Source organism: Alosa pseudoharengus, unplaced genomic scaffold (genome assembly GCF_046254945.1).
Source record: "Alosa pseudoharengus isolate Yale_2024_CS ecotype anadromous, Long Island Sound unplaced genomic scaffold, YU_APseudo_1.1 YU_APseudo_1.1_scf_5, whole genome shotgun sequence".
Taxonomy (NCBI): Eukaryota; Metazoa; Chordata; class Actinopteri; order Clupeiformes; family Clupeidae; genus Alosa; species Alosa pseudoharengus.
Genome location: NW_027468837.1, coordinates 30,920,388 through 30,938,174, shown reverse-complemented (window position 1 = coordinate 30,938,174; position 17,787 = coordinate 30,920,388). Strand labels below are relative to the sequence as shown.

At 39.9% G+C, this 17,787-nt stretch overlaps 1 protein-coding gene across 2 annotated transcripts; it reads right to left on the bottom strand.

Moving 5' to 3' along the window:
• Positions 1–361: 361 nt before the first annotated feature.
• Positions 362–14,867, bottom strand: LOC143103947 (myosin heavy chain, fast skeletal muscle-like). Of its 2 annotated transcripts, XM_076267828.1 has the most exons (42): positions 13,682–14,867; positions 12,133–12,285; positions 11,579–11,635; positions 10,789–11,001; positions 10,554–10,697; positions 10,283–10,439; positions 10,055–10,082; positions 9,824–9,938; positions 9,620–9,712; positions 9,469–9,532; positions 9,272–9,370; positions 9,080–9,183; positions 8,848–8,986; positions 8,621–8,739; positions 8,390–8,539; positions 8,090–8,260; positions 7,681–7,987; positions 7,470–7,540; positions 7,256–7,343; positions 6,979–7,096; positions 6,698–6,821; positions 6,370–6,506; positions 6,022–6,277; positions 5,686–5,928; positions 5,421–5,597; positions 5,201–5,346; positions 4,987–5,077; positions 4,510–4,899; positions 4,279–4,405; positions 3,844–3,962; positions 3,546–3,742; positions 3,272–3,455; positions 2,996–3,161; positions 2,780–2,904; positions 2,382–2,690; positions 2,101–2,304; positions 1,841–1,966; positions 1,550–1,720; positions 1,353–1,457; positions 1,162–1,257; positions 855–986; positions 362–485 (listed from the first exon to the last, which is right to left on the bottom strand). In XM_076267828.1, exons 4-42 carry the CDS (start codon positions 10,987–10,989, stop codon positions 465–467), a joined length of 5,814 nt encoding a protein of 1,937 aa, XP_076123943.1. In that variant the 5' UTR covers positions 10,990–11,001; positions 11,579–11,635; positions 12,133–12,285; positions 13,682–14,867; the 3' UTR covers positions 362–464. The 2 variants fall into 2 exon arrangements, with proteins under 2 accessions (XP_076123943.1, XP_076123942.1); XM_076267827.1 differs by having other exon boundaries at positions 12,133–14,867.
• Positions 14,868–17,787: the final 2,920 nt, after the last annotated feature.

Genomic DNA, 17,787 nt, shown 5'->3' with positions numbered 1-17,787 from the left:
TAGAAAAAAGTGTTATGGCCAACCTCCTATTTTGTATATTAAAGTGCCTACTGGGCTTTCTCTTCTTGAGTTGTGGTTTTGGGTACGTATTGTCTATTTACAGATTTCAATATCAATGACTTGTCTGTTAATAGTGGTTTCTGCTGAAAAATGTATTCCCTTTCAATAGAACCTTTAAATCAGAGCTTATGTCATCAAGAAGAAACCCTGAAAGCTTCACGCTTTTGTCATTCTGTGGACAATTCGTCTGATAGGAGCTAAACCGCTCCACCATGTAGAGTGCAGTGACAAGGCATTCAGGCTACAAACAGTGCTATCTTGATTTACTTATAGGACAGATAAATAACAATCAAACACAACATTTACTGACATTTCTAACTATTTTATTGATCAAAGCCATTTCCAAGTGTCTCATATTTTATGGGTACTTGTTCAGGTGTGACATTAATAGCCAATTTCAGTCTTCACTCTTCAGCATCCTTGCCCTGTGGAGGAAGTGAGGAGAAGAAACACAAAACAAAGAGAAAAACGTTAACACAAGGTGAAGAAAATGCTTTTAAAATCCATGTATATATATGTAAATGCTTGCTTTTAAAATCCATGTATATATATGTAAATGCTTGCTTTTAAAATCCATGTATATATATGTAAATGCTTGCTTTTAAAATCCATGTATATATATGTAAATGCTTGCTTTTAAAATCCATGTATATATATGTAAATGCTTGCTTTTAAAATCCATGTATATGTAAATGCTTGCTTTTAAAATCCATGTATATGTAAATGCTTGCTTTTAAAATCCATGTATATGTAAATGGAATGACTAAATTAACAGAAAATCCTTAGTATCTTACCTTGCCAAGTTCACGACTCTTGACCCTCAGCTTGTTGACCTGGGACTCAGCGATGTCAGCACGTTCCTGAGCCTCCTCAAGCTCATGCTGCACCTTCCTGTGTCTGGACAAGTGAGTGTTTGCCTGCTCCTCCTATATGAAGTGGAAATAGAAAAGTTGCAAAATATTTTTTGGTAAAAAGGTTCAAAGTATTTGTTTGATATGTGACTGTTTTGTGTTACAAAAACAACATTATTGGTGTAGTAATATGTGAAATAATTTGGTGGTAATTAGTGTGTCATTGAATGTCTATCTGAAATATACTCACAGCGTCCTCAGCCTGTCTCTTGTAGGCCTTCACTTTCAGCTGCAGCTTATCTACCAGATCCTGCAGCCTGGTTACATTCTTCTTGTCTTCTTCAGTCTGCAGAAAGAGGTTTATTGCTTTGTTATTATACATAACCTTAAAAATATTACAAATTCATTTATTAAAGATGTTTGCTCAGAAGTACACCAAACCTGATATGTGAGCTCCTTCACTCTCCTCTCATATTTGCGGACACCTTTAATAGCTTCAGCTCCACGTCTCTGTTCAGCCTCAACCTCAGCCTCCAGCTCACGCACCTTGAAAAGAGATAGTATGATTCATTTTGGTATTACACATCAAACACCAATCAATCAATCGTGGGCCAATGTGTATGCTTGGGATGGAGTACCCTAGCCTCCAGTTTCTGGAGCTGTTTCTTGCCACCCTTCATGGCCAGGTTCTCAGCCTCATCCAAACGGTGCTGCAGGTCTTTGACTGTGATCTCCAGGTTCTTCTTCATTCTCTCCAGGTGAGAACTGGTGTCCTGCTCCTTCTTTAATTCCTCAGCCATCATGGCAGCCTGAATTGTTTTTACATTTAGGTCATTGTATTCTTTTGCCAAGTTTTGTGAAAATGCCAAAACGAACTAATAAAGTACATTCAGTCATGACTTTGGAAGAATTGAGTATAATGGACTCACATCTGTAATGGCTTTCTTGGCCTTTTCCTCTGCATTCCTGGCTTCTTGGACCGTGTCTTCTACCTCCCCTTGGATTTGAACTAGATCAGCCTCCATCTTTTTCTTGATATTGATAAGACTAGTGTTCTATTTGAATAAAAATAGGTGTTGGTTATTTTGTTGATACATATTAAATGACATAAATTACATTCAATAAATGATATAATATATGACTAAAATAAGTATTAGTTATTTGATTATTTGTGGTGGGATGCTCTCACCTGGGAGTGGAGCAGCGTTACACGTTCACTGGCATCCACCAGCTCCTGCTCAGCCACTTTGCGGCCTCTCTCTGTCTGCTCCAGGGCAACTCTCAGCTCCTCAATCTCAGCCAGCATTAGGGTGTTCCTGCGCTCCACCATGGCAACCTGCTCTCTCATATCTTCTTGTCCTCTGAGAGCTTCATCAAGGTGCAGTTGGGCATCCTGATATTGCAATAGGTGTTATTTTTATTGTAATTAAAGAACTGAAAAGAAGAAATGTGGATAATAAATTGATTTACCTTGAGCTGTCCCTGAACATTCCTCAGCTGTTTCTGAGCTTCAGCTGCCTGGCGATTGGCATGGCTGAGCTGAATCTCCATCTCATTGAGGTCTCCCTCCATCTTCTTCTTGATTCTCAGGGCATCGTTTCTGCTCCTGATTTCAGAATCCAGAGTGCTCTGCATGGTGTCAATCACCCTCTGGCTGTTCCTCTTGATCTGCTCAATCTCCTCATCCTTCTCAGCCAGCTTCCTGTCAATCTCACCCTTGACCTGTGTGAGCTCCAACTGGACACGAAGAATCTTGGACTCTTCATGCTCAAGAGTTGCCTGAGTTTTTGAAATTCAGGATAAAAGTTAATAAAGCTAAATCTAAATCATTCAAACATATTTTTGTCCTCGGATCACAATCTTCTCACCTCTGCCTCTTCAAGTGCAGTGTGGATTTCAAATTTTTCTGCTTCTACTGTCTTCTTGGACTTTTCCAGCTCATGGATGGTTTTTCCTGCCTCACCCAGTTGCTCAGTCAAGTCTGATATTTCCTCTGTGGTGAAAATCAGAAAGATTCAATATGGGAGTACTTGGTAACTTCAATGTCTCATTCATATAGATTGCGTATGCTCAAAGATGCTTACGTTGCAGGTTCTTGTTCTCCCTCTTCAGGGTCTCCAGGTGATCCAGAGTCTCTTCATAGGAGTTCTTCATCTTGAAGAGCTCAGTACTGAGAGAGCGAGCTTCTTTCAGAGCACCTTCCAGCTCAGCCTGGCCCTCCTCATACTTCTGCTTCCATTCTGCCAGCACCTAAATGTGTAATAAGATATGTTCATTTTCATTTCAAATAGAGTCATGCATATATGGCAAATTATGGCAATAGAATCATGTAATATCCAATTCTCAAATGATGTTTGTACTTTGTCAAAGTTTCTCTGTTTCTTGTCAAGGTTGGCAGCCAGTGCATTTGCTCTCTCTACATCAATCATGAGGTCCTCCACTTCACCCTGCAGTCTCTGCTTGGTCTTCTCCAGAGAGGCACACTTGGCGTTCACAGCCTCTATGGATTCTTCAGCATCTTGGAGACGCTGGGCAAGCTTTTTCCTGGAAACAATTCAGACACATCAACTGTTAATATGTTATAACATTTTCTAAAATAACCTGATAGTATTTTATTAAACCACATCATCATACTTGGCCTCCTCCAGCTCCTCAGTGCGTTGGATGGCATCAGTTTCATATTTAGATCTCCACTGAGCCACCTCACAGTTGGCCTTGGACATTCCACGCTGCAGCTCAGCCTTGGCCTCCTGCTCCTCCTCATACTGCTCTCTGAGCATGTCACAGTCATGACGAGCTGACTGGACAGCATGAGCCAGGGCGTTCTTGGCCTTTAGAAAATGTTTCAAAAATATTAATCTACCAAAGATCATTTTAAGGACATACATATACATACATACAGCATACATATTTAAGAATTAGCTGAACTTGCCTTGACTTCTTCCTCCATTCGCCTTTTCAGCTCCTCAATCTGCTGAGTGTAAGCTTGCTTGCTTCTGGTCAGTTGAGTGACAAGGGACTCCCTCTCCTCGAGCTGGCGGCCCATCTCACCTAATATGTTGTGTTGAAAGAAATGTAATGATAATAGAAAATTCTGATTTGTACTGGACCCAGGCCAGTGCAACATGACAAGTATATAGTAGTCTGAACACTCCAGCACCCTTTCAATGCAGTTTTAATGAGTTTCCCAAACCGTGACATTTTGAGTTGCATGCCCTTCCTCGGAAACGTCACTGTTTGGAGGACTATGATTAAAATTGTATTGAAAAGGGAGCCACTGTTTGCTGTCTCTTAAAGAATTTTCTAATTCTGCACATCAAACAGAACCAGGAAAGCCCCTTCATATTTCCTGTTTACATTCACATACCATTTTCAGTTTGAAGTCTGGCTTTTTGTACACTGAAGTCATTTAAGTGACGGACATTTTCTTCATTCTTGGTTTTGATTTCACTGAGCTGGTCCTCCAAAGTTCTGCACATCTTCTCAAGGTTTGCCTGTCACAAAAACAAATTTTGTCAACTCCCATTCTAGATTGTCGTTGTCATGATGACTGAATCTTTTCAACTTTACATTTTTAAATCTTCACAAAAACATTTACCTTGGATTTAGCAACAGCCTCCATGTTACTGGAGAGGTCATCAATCTCCATTTTGTATTCACTTTTCTCCTTCTCCAGCTTCTGCTTGACACGCTGCAGGTTGTCAATCTGCTCACCCAGTTCAGCCACAGTGTCGGCCTGCTTCTTGCGGAGACCGGCAGCAGTAGCTTCATACTGCAGAGTGGACTCTTCAAGATCACGACGCAGCTTCTGGAACTCTGCCTCCCGCTTCTTGTTCATCTCAATCTGAGCAGAAGTGGCCCCACCAGCCTCCTCAAGCCTCTCACTGATCTCCTCAAGTTCCCTGGAGAGATCAGCTCTCTGCTTCTCAACTTTAGCCCGAGCAGCACGTTCAGCTTCGATTTCTTCCTCCAGTTCTTCAATGCGAGCCTGAAAGAAAGGATTTTGTAATTCTGAATGTTTCATAAATTAGCACATTTAGCTAAATGCACAACACATTAAGAATGAATATAGCACCTGGAGTTCCTTAATCTTCTTCTGAAGCTGAGCTCCCATTATCTGTTCATCTTCAACCTTCCCCAGAAGTTGACTAATTTCAAAGTCTTTCCTGTGTGAATAATACCACAGATATGTTATGTATCAAACATCTTGAATTTAGTTGTCTTAAATTGCATTAATGCTAATTCATATTTTTAAGAGTTATTAACTAGGGCTTTAAACAGTGTCTTACTTCTTGTTCTTTTCTTCAGACTGCTGTTTGTCATTCTCCAGATCCATTATGGATTCCTGGGCTAGTTTCAGGTCACCCTCAAGTTTTCTCTTGGCTCTCTCAAGATCCATTCGAAGCTTCTTTTCTTGCTCCAATGACCCTTCCAGCTAGGTTTTGAAAATAAAGTCAATAATCATAGTCAATGTCATACTTTAGAAAAACTCTTCTTTGATATACTTACATCATCCACTTGTTGTTCAAGCTTGGCCTTTGCTTTGGTCAGAGTGTTGACTTTGTCTTCCTCTGCTTGAAGGTCATCCAGAGTCTGCTGGTGTGCCTCTTGGAGGGCTTTCTTCTCCTTGGATAATTTAGCAATGGCTTCATCTTGAGAGGCCATCTCCTCAGTTAGGTTTTTAACCTAAGGGGATGTGATTTTAGTATAATGTTCTACATAATACTGCTCTATTGATACAATGGAAAGAGTAAAGCACAAAAATGAACGCAACCTTGTTTTCTGTGGCATGTTTCTCTTTCTCCACTTTGGCCAGGGTGAGCTCCAAGTCATCAATGTCTTTCTTCAGCTCAGAGCACTCATCCTCCAGTTTCCTCTTCTTGGCAGTCAGCTCAGCGTTGATCTCCTCCTCATCCTCCAGCCTCTCGGTCGTCTCTTTGAGTTTGGCCTCCAGCTGGATTTTGCTCTTAATGAGACCCTCACATCTCTCCTCAGCATCTGAGAGGCCCTCAGATTCCTATAGTGAAATAGATGGAAAAATATATGACTGAAAACATAATCCTCATCTCAAAAGATGTTACCTTTTTTCTTCTATGAAATATCAACTCACAGCTGCCACCGCTAATTGCAGATCATTTTTCTCTTGCAGTATAGTGACCATCTTCTCTTCAAGTTCCTTCTTCTTGGACAAGGCTTTTTCAAGGTCCACCTTCATTTTCTCATAGTTCTCCTTCATTGCTGCCATTTCTTTCTCAGTTTCAGCACTCTTCAGAAGAGGCTTGATCTTGAAGTACAGCTTCATCCATGGCCAGGTTTTCACATTCATGAATGAGCGTATGTTGTACTGTATACTATAGATAGCCTCTCTATAAGAATAAAGAAGAAGTTTAAGCATTTGATGTTATTACCACATGAAGTCATCTTGAGTGTCTTCATTTGTTGATTTTAATCATCTCACCTCCTTTCCATCATTTTCACAAACTCCTTTCTCATGACATATCCACGGCAGAGGGCCTGAGTCATTGTGACCAGAGTTGCCAGTTTATCATCTCGCATCTCCTCAAGGGTACCCAGCAGACCAGCTTTGAAGAACACCTGGAATTGGACACAACATGCTGTCATTTAAGAAAACACAACATGCTTGTTTTCCAACAACTCAAGATGATGAAATGACCATGGTAAATGTTCTAACAATTGTGATACTGGTAGGACAATAGATTTGGACCAGGGGAGGAGATTGAGAGTGAAAATGGCAAGATGAGGCTTGAAAGTGACCTAGTGTTTACCTTAGTGTGTCCAAACTTGTACTGAGTTTGGTCAACATCAATAGAGCCCAAGAGTTTCTCTGAAGCCTTTTTGTTATCAATGAACTGACCATCCGGGATGACGCTGGCATTCAATACTTTGTATCTATATCACATATAATGAAAGCATAAAAGAAAAGGTGAGATAAAAACGCAAACAAAAACTTGTTTTGCTTAAATAATAAATGGCTGTAGTAACTGCTACTTTAGTTTTGAATTGAGATTTATATCTTATGTCTTATCTTATTTATATCTTATGATACCTCTGCTTGAAGTCAGCATAAAGGATTCTGCTGGGGAAGCCCTTTCTGCAGATTCTGATACCCTCCAGCACACCATTACACCTGAGCTGGTGGATGACCAGGAAGTTCTGCATAAGACCTTTGAGGAAACCAAACAAAGTTGAGATGACGCACTGATTGCTTCTGAAAACAGTTTAGTAAATTCAACCTGCAAGGGTAAGGAAATATTTTGAATGAAAGAGAGCCTTGGAAGGATATGGAGTTTACATACATGTAATCATATCAATGTATTTCTCACCTGGTGTCTTTGACTCATTGGGAATCAAGCAGCGCACAAAGTGAGGATGAGTGCTTCTCAAGTTGGTCATCAGCTTGCCCAAGTTTTCCTGTGATTATGCATAAACAATTTAGAACAAGTCAAACAAGTAACTAAACACATCAACAATCTTTTAGTCAAAAGCTGTTCCAAAAATTTTTTTGATCATGTATGTATAAATCAACCATGAAGTCACCCTGAACAGAGCAGACACCGTCTGGAAGGAACCACCCTTCTTCTTGCCTGCCTTCTTGCCACCACCATCAGCTAAAAGATCAAACAAATACAAGAAGCACATGTTTTGACTTGTGGAATCTGACCAGTGAACAGTGTAGCTGTGATGTGACAGTTACTGATATGATGGTACATCATATATTTTCAATCATAATCAACGTAACCATGTCTACCTTCAGCACCAGCATGAGATGCATACAGAAGACATAACAGTTTGACTGCAGACTTCTGGTACAGCTGCACAACCGAGTCGTTCAGTGGGTCCTTGTTCTTGTCCAGCCAGCCATTGATGTTGTAGTCCACAGTGCCAGCATAGTGCACCAGGGAGAAGTGGGCCTCTGGTTTGCCCTTTACTGGTTTGGGTTTCTCAAAGCATTTGGTTTTGCCAAGATGCTGGTCATACAACTTGTTCTTGAAGGTAGTGTCTGAGGCCTTGGGGAACATGCACTCCTCTTCAAGGATGGAGAAGATGCCCATTGGCTATTAAAAAGATCAAGTTTTAAGATATTATGACTGATGTCTGTAGACCATTTACATATATATTAGTTTGGGTGAGCCCAGAAGAATCTGTGAGTACGCTACCTTCTCAATAAGCTCAATGCAGGCAGCCAGGTCCATACCAAAGTCAATGAACTCCCAGTCAATTCCTTCTTTCTTGTATTCCTCTTGCTCCAGCACAAACATGTGGTGATTGAAGAACTGTTGCAGTTTCTCATTGGTGAAGTTGATGCACAGCTGTTCCAAGCTGTTAAACTGATTTTGTTTGTACATTAAGAACAAAGTAAAAAGTGAAATGTAAAAGTGAGATTAATAAAACTACACCAACTACTATAATTCAAATGAAATATAGTAACTTTGTTACTTTAAAGAATATGGTCTCACATCAAAGATCTCAAATCCAGCAATGTCCAGCACACCAATGAAGAACTGTCTTGGCTGTTTGGTGTCCAGCATCTCATTGATACGGACCACCATCCACAAGAACATCTTCTCATAGATTGACTTACACAGAGCGCTGACACCATTGTTGACCTAGTCAAGTATAAATAAGATTGTGAATACATAATTGTGCAAACTTGAATAGGTCAAACTGTATGTTTTAGAGTTTCTAACCTGTGGTACAGTCTGGCCCTTGGTCACATACTCATTTCCGACCTTCACTCTGGGGTAGCACAGAGCCTTCAGCATGTCAGCAGAGTTCAGGCCCAAGAGGTAGGCAATTTTATCAGCAACTGAAAAAAGTCCATTTCAAGACACATTTAACATATTGTTGGCTCTCATTCGTCTTTAACAGACTACACTACATTTTAAGCACATGTGGAATTGATATTTTTCCTCACTTTCAGTGCCATCAGGCTCAGCCTGCTCTTCTCTCTGCTTCTGCTTGAACTTCATGGCCCCATGATGCATCACAGCACCAGTCAGCTTGTAGATGCCCATTTTCTCCTCAGCAGTGAAACCCAAGATATCAATAGCCATCTAGGGGGACAGATATTAACATGAGATCCTTTACATTGCTTAATGTATTGATGTGAGGTATGGATTTGGCCATGAAACCCTAAGATATCTTACATCTGTAGCTATGAGTTCTTCCACATCATCGATGCTCTTGACGGTGATTTCACCTTGGCTGATCATTGGGAAATCATATGGGTTGGTGGTGATAAGAAGGGCATCTAAAATATACAAAATCCCAGTCATGTAGCACACATATAATTTTTTTAAATACTGTATATAGTAGTTGTCATTTGCTTCATATCATACCAATCAGCTCAGCCTTGTGTCCAGTGCAGAGCTGGTAGAAGATGTGGTAGCTCCTCTCAGCAGACAGCTGGAATGTCACTCTTGACTTCTCCAGCAGATCTGTGACATGGTGTTTTTGAATTAAATATTATATATTACGTTTCTAATGAAATGATATTCAATATTTACTTTTTGAATAGAAGACGAGGACCACTTACATGTCTCAATATCAGCAGAGGCCAGTTTGCCAGTTGTGCCAAAATGGATTCTGATGAATTTACCCTGAAAGATTTGTAATGAAAAATGATAAAGAATGAGCAAATAATTTCCTATTAAGTCAGTTCATATGATTTTCTTCTAAATACTTACAAAACGGGAGGAGTTGTCATTCCTCACAGTCTTGGCATTACCATAGGCCTCCAGCAGAGGGTTGGCTGCAATGATCTGATCCTCTAGTGACCCCTGGAGAAGAAGTGAGGTCATTTAGTGAAGCTGTTGTTTCCCAAAAAGTCAAAATACATCTGATATGAGATCATAATGTAACTCTTTTTCGCCTTTTTTAGCTTTCCTCACCTGCATTTTTCCAGAGGTGGCCTCAGCTTTCTTTGGTCCTCCAGCCACTGCAATTGTTGCAAAATACTGGATGACACGCTTGGTGTTGACAGTCTTCCCTGCACCAGATTCTCCACTGGGGATAAACAGATGGAAAAGATGTATAGTTATTATATGTTCCTGTAGCTGAAAGGTAAATTATGTGTATGTGTATCACTGTTATTAGGCTAGGTAATGTTGAAGATTTCTTACGTGATCAAGATAGACTGATTTTCACGATCTGGAAAAGAATAGAGGTCTCTTTTATTGATCATTCAGATCTAACAGAAAGAGGAGTGTTATGACAAAACCTCAGAAGTTGGTGCATTATATGACAAATGGACTTCTGAAATGTGCTCCAGAAACACGTTTACTATTTATCTTACCTTTGAACAAACATTGAAACATATTTTTCTAAAATTTCATATTTATATAATATACCTTGAAGCATGAACTGATAGGCGTTATCAGAGATGGAGAAGATGTGGGGTGGAGCTTCAACTCTCTTCTTTCCTCTGTACCCGGCTACAACCACAGCATCGTACACTGGGAGCCACTTGTAGGGGTTCACAGTGACACAGAACAGCCCAGAGTAGGTCTGGATGAGAATGAAAGAAAAACACATAAAATTATTATATTAGAAGCAGTTTCATTAAAAACATTACATTTCAATTATTGAACCAGTGTGAAAGTTCTTCAGTGTGAATCTTACATAGATCATCCATGCTGCATAACGCTCTTTGAGGTTGTACAGCACAGTTGGTTCACTGAGGTGGGTCATCATGGCCATGTCCTCAATTTTATCGAACTTTGGAGGATTCATGGGATGGATTTCATCCTCCTTGACAGTGAGAGTCTATGAAAATATGAATCACAAAGTTACAACTTGTAGGCTAGAGGTGACATCTCAAATGTGCAAACCCTGATTATTATCTACGATTACTCACTTTCCCACAGAGAGTTTTAACAGTGGCTTTGCCGCCTTCTCTTTTCTCAAGAGCACCTTTTAGGTACATCTCGTCCTTTTCAGTCACAAAGAAGGCTGTTTTGGCATCAAACGGTGCGTTCTGGGCCTCAATGCGCTCCCTCTCTCTCTTGCGGAGGTAGATGGCCGCCGGGCCAAAGCACTCCATCTCTGCATCTCCCATGGTGGCACTTTACTGTCAGATAGAAGTTGTAAGTGATTTAACTCTAATGCATCAGGATTTGCCATACTTTGCCTGTGAATAGCTTGAGTTTCTGAAATATTGGTCCTTTTTCTTTGAGGTGTTGCTTATGAGAAACTTGATTTTGAACCTCCATGTGCCAGTCAATGTCTTTTATCATAACAAATTGAGTTTTTCACAAAATAAGATTGCACTATTACTTATTCCTGCATGTAACTTTGTACTAGACCTGGGTATTAGTAGGCAATTTGTATCATTCAAGATGGCCAGATTTTTAGACAATTCTGAGATGACAAACTCAACTATCTCACTAGTCTTTGTGTCTTAAATGAATGACATGGCCCTCAGAGATTTAACCAGTCAGGACAACGGCACATCCAGCCAATCAGAGTACCCATCTGCCTGTTAATCATGTCTGGCAGTGTTCACATAGAACAGGGAAGGGTAGTGTATTGACAAATAGAAATAATATATGTTTGTAAATCATATGACCTTTAGAAATAATATTTAACCAAGCACAGATTGAATTGAGTTCTGAACTTTACAAGCAAAAAAAAAATTCTCAGCTTACCTTTTTTCCTGCTTTCCAGAGGAAAATGTCTGTTGTTATAATAGGTGATGACACGACCTTAGGGACAGAAAAAAACAGGACAACATATGACCAAGGGGTAAAATAATACAATAATACTTTCTTGTCATGAATATGTGCTGGTGAGCCATAATAAATGACCCAGTGTTTCATTAAATTATTTATTTTGCATTAAAAAACACAGTTACATTATGTTGTTTTCCACATTATGTATGGAAATCCTCACTAATGTAAGAATTCTGTTTTTACCCTGTTTTTACGCCACTAGAGAGTGCTACATTGAAGCAGTTAAATTAAAAGGAAGGGATGCTTCAAGAGTGAGTTTAAACTTCAAATGCATTAAAAGGAAGGGATGCTTCAAGAGTGAGTTTAAACTTCAAATGCATTAAATCAAAATAACTAAAACATGTTGACTTCAGGCAATAAGGAGGCAAACACCACTAGTAATTTAACTGGTTCTTGGTATAATGCTTTGCATAGCTAACCAAAACACAACACAGTGTGCAACACAATAAGATGAAGTTCAAGCCACTCACCTTTGCTCTGTGCCCCTCAGTTGCTAGAGTGGTCTGGGGAAGCCTCTTTTATACCGGCCCATGTCGCCTCCTCGGCAGTCCCTCCTTTGCTCTACTTGGTCATGCATTTTCTCTGTGGCTGCTCGAGAATCTCCTTCAAGTTTCATCCTACGACTTGAACAGTGGTATTATTTTTATCTCATGACAAATCATGCACAGCATCTCATACAAGCTCACTGCAGGCCTGCATACTTACAAAGGTACTTTTTGACAGTTCAAGGAATAGTTCAACAGTTCAATAGCTCAAGGGTTTGTCAAACATCGCTTTAAAACTCAACAAACAGTTGTCCAAATGTATAAATACATAAACACATGCATACCTACATACACATATATACATTCATACATAGTGGACAAAATGTATTGTGTACAAGTGACATAAATGCAAAAGATGTATTTTACTGTTTGTGAAGTTTAGAAGTTTAGTGTTTGTATACTGTAGCTGTTCATGACTCTTTTCACAAATATATGCATGACCGTTTGTTACATTACCAACATTACTGTATGTTGGCTGTGTCAAACTGAAGAAATCTGTACTTCACACAATATTTTGCATTTGTGTATGATTACTTTGGTAACATTCTGAAATGTTTCCAGCCAAATAGTGAAAAGGCTATTTAGGTATTTAATTGAAGACATGAGGTAAGATGGATAATATGGTCAAGAATATTTCAGTGGGGCTTTACTCCTGGTTAAAAGCTGTAAATAAGCTGCTGATTTGTGGAGACCCGAGGTCAGTTGACTTTCGCTTGGGGTTAATGCCTGTTTTTATGCCCTCTGGCACAACGGAGATGCCTCATTTAGATGTGAGAGAGCTGGGAAATGTCACCCATCTACTGTTGCAAAGGGCCACACGTTTTACATTTTACTGGAATAAAGTTGGTAAGTCATAAGGATGGAGAAGACGGCCAGAGGATTCTACTCCACTGTTGCAAGGACAGCTGTGCTCTTTCCCCTCCGTCCTTAAAGTGATGGAGCTGGGAGAGATTTCCTCTTTGAGTAGTTTGTGTCCTTAGTACAGGCTCATCTATCTCCATATCTCACAGACACAGAAATAGAGTCCAGTTGTCTTTTTTAAACATACTACATAAGGCATCTTCAGATGTCTGTATGGGGCAAATCCACACAAAACTATCACATCCATGACGCCAACACAATGCCATGGTATTTAGTTGGCGTTATGGATGTGACAGTTTTGCGTTGAATTGCCATAAAGCCTTTTTTTTATTGTTGTACTCAACAATAAAACACAAGCGTTCAGTTAAAACACAAGGGAGTTAACACTTTTAGTCTCAGTGAGGGCTGTAAGATGACTCTCCTGGCAGCTGCTATTGTTTGGCTCTATTTTTGCATCGGCTCAACATTAATGGACAGAGACTCGCAGCACTGGTCTTTCTGTGTCACTCAGTATGTGGGCATCAAGCATCAATTTAAATAGTGCTGACACAAATAAATACTTTACTTGAATCAAATATGAAATGAAATCAAATGAATAAACTGTCACATTTACCAGTAGATAGATGCAGTTGAGTCAGGATGTTGACCTTATAAAATAAAGCAGGACACTTCCAGACACAGTCTGACCTTCCTTCCTTCATTTTGCCAAGAATGTAGAATGTAGCACACAAGGGATCATGCCATAAGATGGGAAGATTCCGCAGGCCGCGGCTTTATCCCTGGGAAAGGTGATCTGTCACTGGCACACAAGGGAAGAGGGCTAAGAAATTCTGAAGCAGTTACATCTGCGATATTATGGTGTGCTGTCGGTAATGGTTGGTGTGCTCCATAAAAATGTGATATGTGATCTCTCCTCCTCAACCGAATATTCTTATTTGGAAAAATACAAATATAGCAGCCTGGTTGTTTGTAGTCACATGGCCATCTCAGTGTCAACAAGCTGGAGAGGGTTATTGTGTTAATGTACTGTAGCTCTACTACCCGGGCGCTTTATACTTCAGTAGGAAACCGATGACTAATTAGCTCATCGCTTTCTTAAGCAGCTGCTACTGTTTGAATAGTGTTAAGAGCAGCACAGAGGCCATCACAACACGTAAGTGGCATAGTGTGTGTTTGCTTTCATGTGATAAACCAACTTTTGATTTCCGTATGGTCATACATTTATGTTAACCTAATATTATCTTAACATTGTGGCATTATTTAAGTTTTTCCAAGGGCAACGGTACTTATGAAAGAGATAAAGAGTAGCCTAACATTCTTGGGAAAGTTGTGTGATGTGATCTGTGATGTGAGTGTTCTGAGGTGATGTCAACTCGAGGTCCACTTTCATAATTAAATGATTGTATGATTTAATCCCTTCAGGGGAGAGGGGGACATTCTACTAGAAGATTCTGTTCCGCAAAAATAAAATTCCATGTTGAATTCAAAGAACCTAGATATTCTTTAGAACGCTCCATTTCCAACATTATTGTCACACCGGTTTGACGGTACTTTGTTTGTTTAATATGATTTTCTTCTCTCTTAGCGAAGCCATGCTCAAGCCATTTGAGGCATGTGCATTACAGGACTTAATTTAAGAATGGCCAAATCCAGGTTTGTAATCTCACCCCAGTGTTATATAATACAGTATAATCAACTGCACAAAAAATCAGGTCATGTTCTCTCATATTGTCACCCCTTCGGTAGTGATGCTGAGAGCAACAGAAGTGGAGCTTGTGCTTGCATCAGGTATGTGAGCAACTGACCTGTTACTTCAGTGTGTTATCTCTGTCTTGGAAAATGGGGACTAAGCAGCTTTACAAACATCTTTTTGTGTGCTCTTTCCAATTACATAGTTGTTTTGATGTACCTTTTGTTGGTTCCTGCAGCTAGACCAAAGCCAAAATGGCGTTTGTGATGACGCACATGCTGATGGTCTGCACATTTATCTGGGCATTTACCAACTATGAGGAGGTAAGACAATCTGGGCATTTATGGTATAAGTATAGTATATATACTCTTTTGATCCCATGAGGGAAATTTGGTCTCTGCATTTATCCCAATCCATGAATTAGTGAAACACACTCAGCACTCAGTGAACAAACAGTGAGGTGAAGCACACACTAATCCCGGCGCAGTGAGCTGCCTGCTACAGTGGCACTCGGGGAGCAGTGAGGGGTTAGGTGCCTTGCTTAAGGGCACTTCAGCCATTCCCACTGGTCGGAGCTCAAACCGGCAACCCTCCGGTTACAGGTCCGGAGTGCTAACCAGTGGGCCACGGCTGCCCCAAAAAGGATCTTTTAGCAATCAAGTAAAACATATATATTTAATACAGCTAAAGAAGGTGTCCTTCATACTGCTAGAACACATTGCAGCATTTGATTGGTGTCTACTACCCAGCTTTTTGTAATTGTGACCCATTCAGTGTACATCAGATTTACTAATAGAAAGCACTTGGATTACAGCAATGTTCACTTGAATATACAACTGTCTCTGAACAGGGCAATCAACAATATATGTCAGGAATGTTTACATGTGACAAGTTTGTTACCTGGGTATATAAAAACACTTTTAGCACTGATATGAAAACCAAACCCTGACTAAGACAAGTGAGTTGGACCTCGGTATAATCATCTGAAGGACGCAGCTCTCTTCCAGTGTGCTTAGTTCTTATCAAATCAAATAAAAAAAGTTTACAATGACAAAAGATGGATTATATTAAGTAGAAAATGTAGACAAAATGTTAAAGGAAAAATAATACAACCTCTGAGGCTGTAGGACCCCCAGGATGGGAAAAAAGGGCATTTTTTCTCTCATTTGTCTTAGGGGGTGGCATGCAAAGTTTGGGGACCACAGCTTTAGCTCATCTACAGTCAGTGTAAGAAAGTGAATACTTACAGCTGTGAGATTTTGCGCATCAAACAGTGGTGTTCACCTTAAGTGGCTGCTAATGGCTAGACACATGGTACATAGACTTTAGGGCAAATGGGGAAATTGAACCAGGGATGCATACACAGTACAACTACCATACATAACAGGCTACTACTACTGTATCTAATCACTGCTTGGGAGTGGACATTGAGATGTCTTTAAATTGCCGAAGCAACTGTTAATATGACTGGCCACTGATAATTGTTCTCATCCAAGTTCTCTATATCTAGGAGCCACATGCGGTATAGTATTACTTATCCTAGACTCTGACGATAAGGTCATATTATCACTACCTTGTGTGAAACAGATTATCAACTCCTTTGCTTGTTGGATGTCGTATTCACTTCAGCTGTGACTTCTCAACATTCTCCACTCCTTGTATATGTTTAGTAATCTTAGACGGCACCTCTGTCTAAAATGACAGCGATGTAGGCCTTGGTCTATCATAGCTACTTGAACTCGGGGGAGTGTCTGTGACCTTGTTGCTTGCACCATGCTTCTCTAGTCTTAACAAGTGTGTCTCAACCATAGGGTCTCAACTGGCGAGTCACTTACCAACTTCTCACTCTTAGGTGTTGCTGCCACCTTGTGATAAGGTGAAAGTACATGACAGACACATGAGAATCCACTTGATGGGTACATGTTTATTTATTTTTTATTTTTTATTTTTTATTTATCCTTTATTTTACCAGGTGATGTCCCATTGAGATATTCAAATCTCTTTTACAAGGGAGCCCTGGGGCAACAGATACACAAGTTACACAGAAACATTGATGACAAGACAGACTAATAAGGACAGAATAATATAGAAGAAAGACATGAGGACTAGACAGACCAAAAAAACAGCGACACAAGTCAGTGACACAACAAGCAAAACAGATTTACAGTACATGTAAAAACAATATAAAAATCACATAAAGGGGTCATTGGAAGCATGTGCATTGTTCAGATTTGGAATATAAAAATCACATAAAGGGGTCATTGGAAGCATGTGCACTGTTCAGATTTGGATCGTTTAAGTAACTGTTTAAAATGTCCAAGCGGGATAAAAACAGAAAGCTTCAAAACTTTTTGGAGCAAATTCCAACACCAAGGAGCAGCATAGCTAAAAGCAGTCTTACCAAATTCAGTTGTTGTACGTGTGTTAACGGAGCGGAGATTGTAAATGGAATGATTCCAAGTCAACAGACTAGTAAGATAGCTGGGTAAATCACCATTAATAGCTTTATAAATAAAAATGTGCCAGTGGAACCATCTACGCAGACCTAAAGAGCTAAAACCAGTCATCTCATAAAGACGACAGTGATGAGTGCGTGACTTGGCATTAGTAATGAACCGTAGTGCACCATGGTAGACTGTGTCAAGTGCGTGCAGTGTGGTAGAGGCAGCATGCATATAAATAACATCCCCATAGTCCAAGACTGGTAGGAAAGTGGCACTGATCAGTTTCCTCCTAGCTTAGAGAATAAAACAGGATTTATTTCTAAAATAAAAGCCAAGCTTTACTCTTAGCTTTCTCACTAACTTATCAATATGAACTTTAAAGGTTAGCTTTTCATCAATCCACAGACCAAGATATTTATAAGATGAAACATTTTCAACACACTTCCCATCCAGTGTGGAAATGGTAAGGGTGGTTGGTGCGGGTACTGTGCGAGACTTTGTGAACTGCATCACCTTAGTTTTTCCAGCAGTTATAACCAGTCTAAGTTCAATGAAGGTGGCCTGTAATAAATTAAAAGACTGCTG

Coding starts and splice junctions, on each gene's coding strand:
- LOC143103947 (XM_076267827.1), bottom strand. CDS start 10,989: ATGGGAGATGCAGAGATGGAGTGCTTTGGCCCGGCGGCCATCTACCTC. Junction 10,440..10,553: donor ATGCAGCATGGATGATCTAT/GTAAGATTCACA, acceptor ATTCTCATCCAG/ACCTACTCTGGGCTGTTCTG. Junction 5,347..5,420: donor TTGAACAACAAGTGGATGAT/GTAAGTATATCA, acceptor TTCAAAACCTAG/CTGGAAGGGTCATTGGAGCA.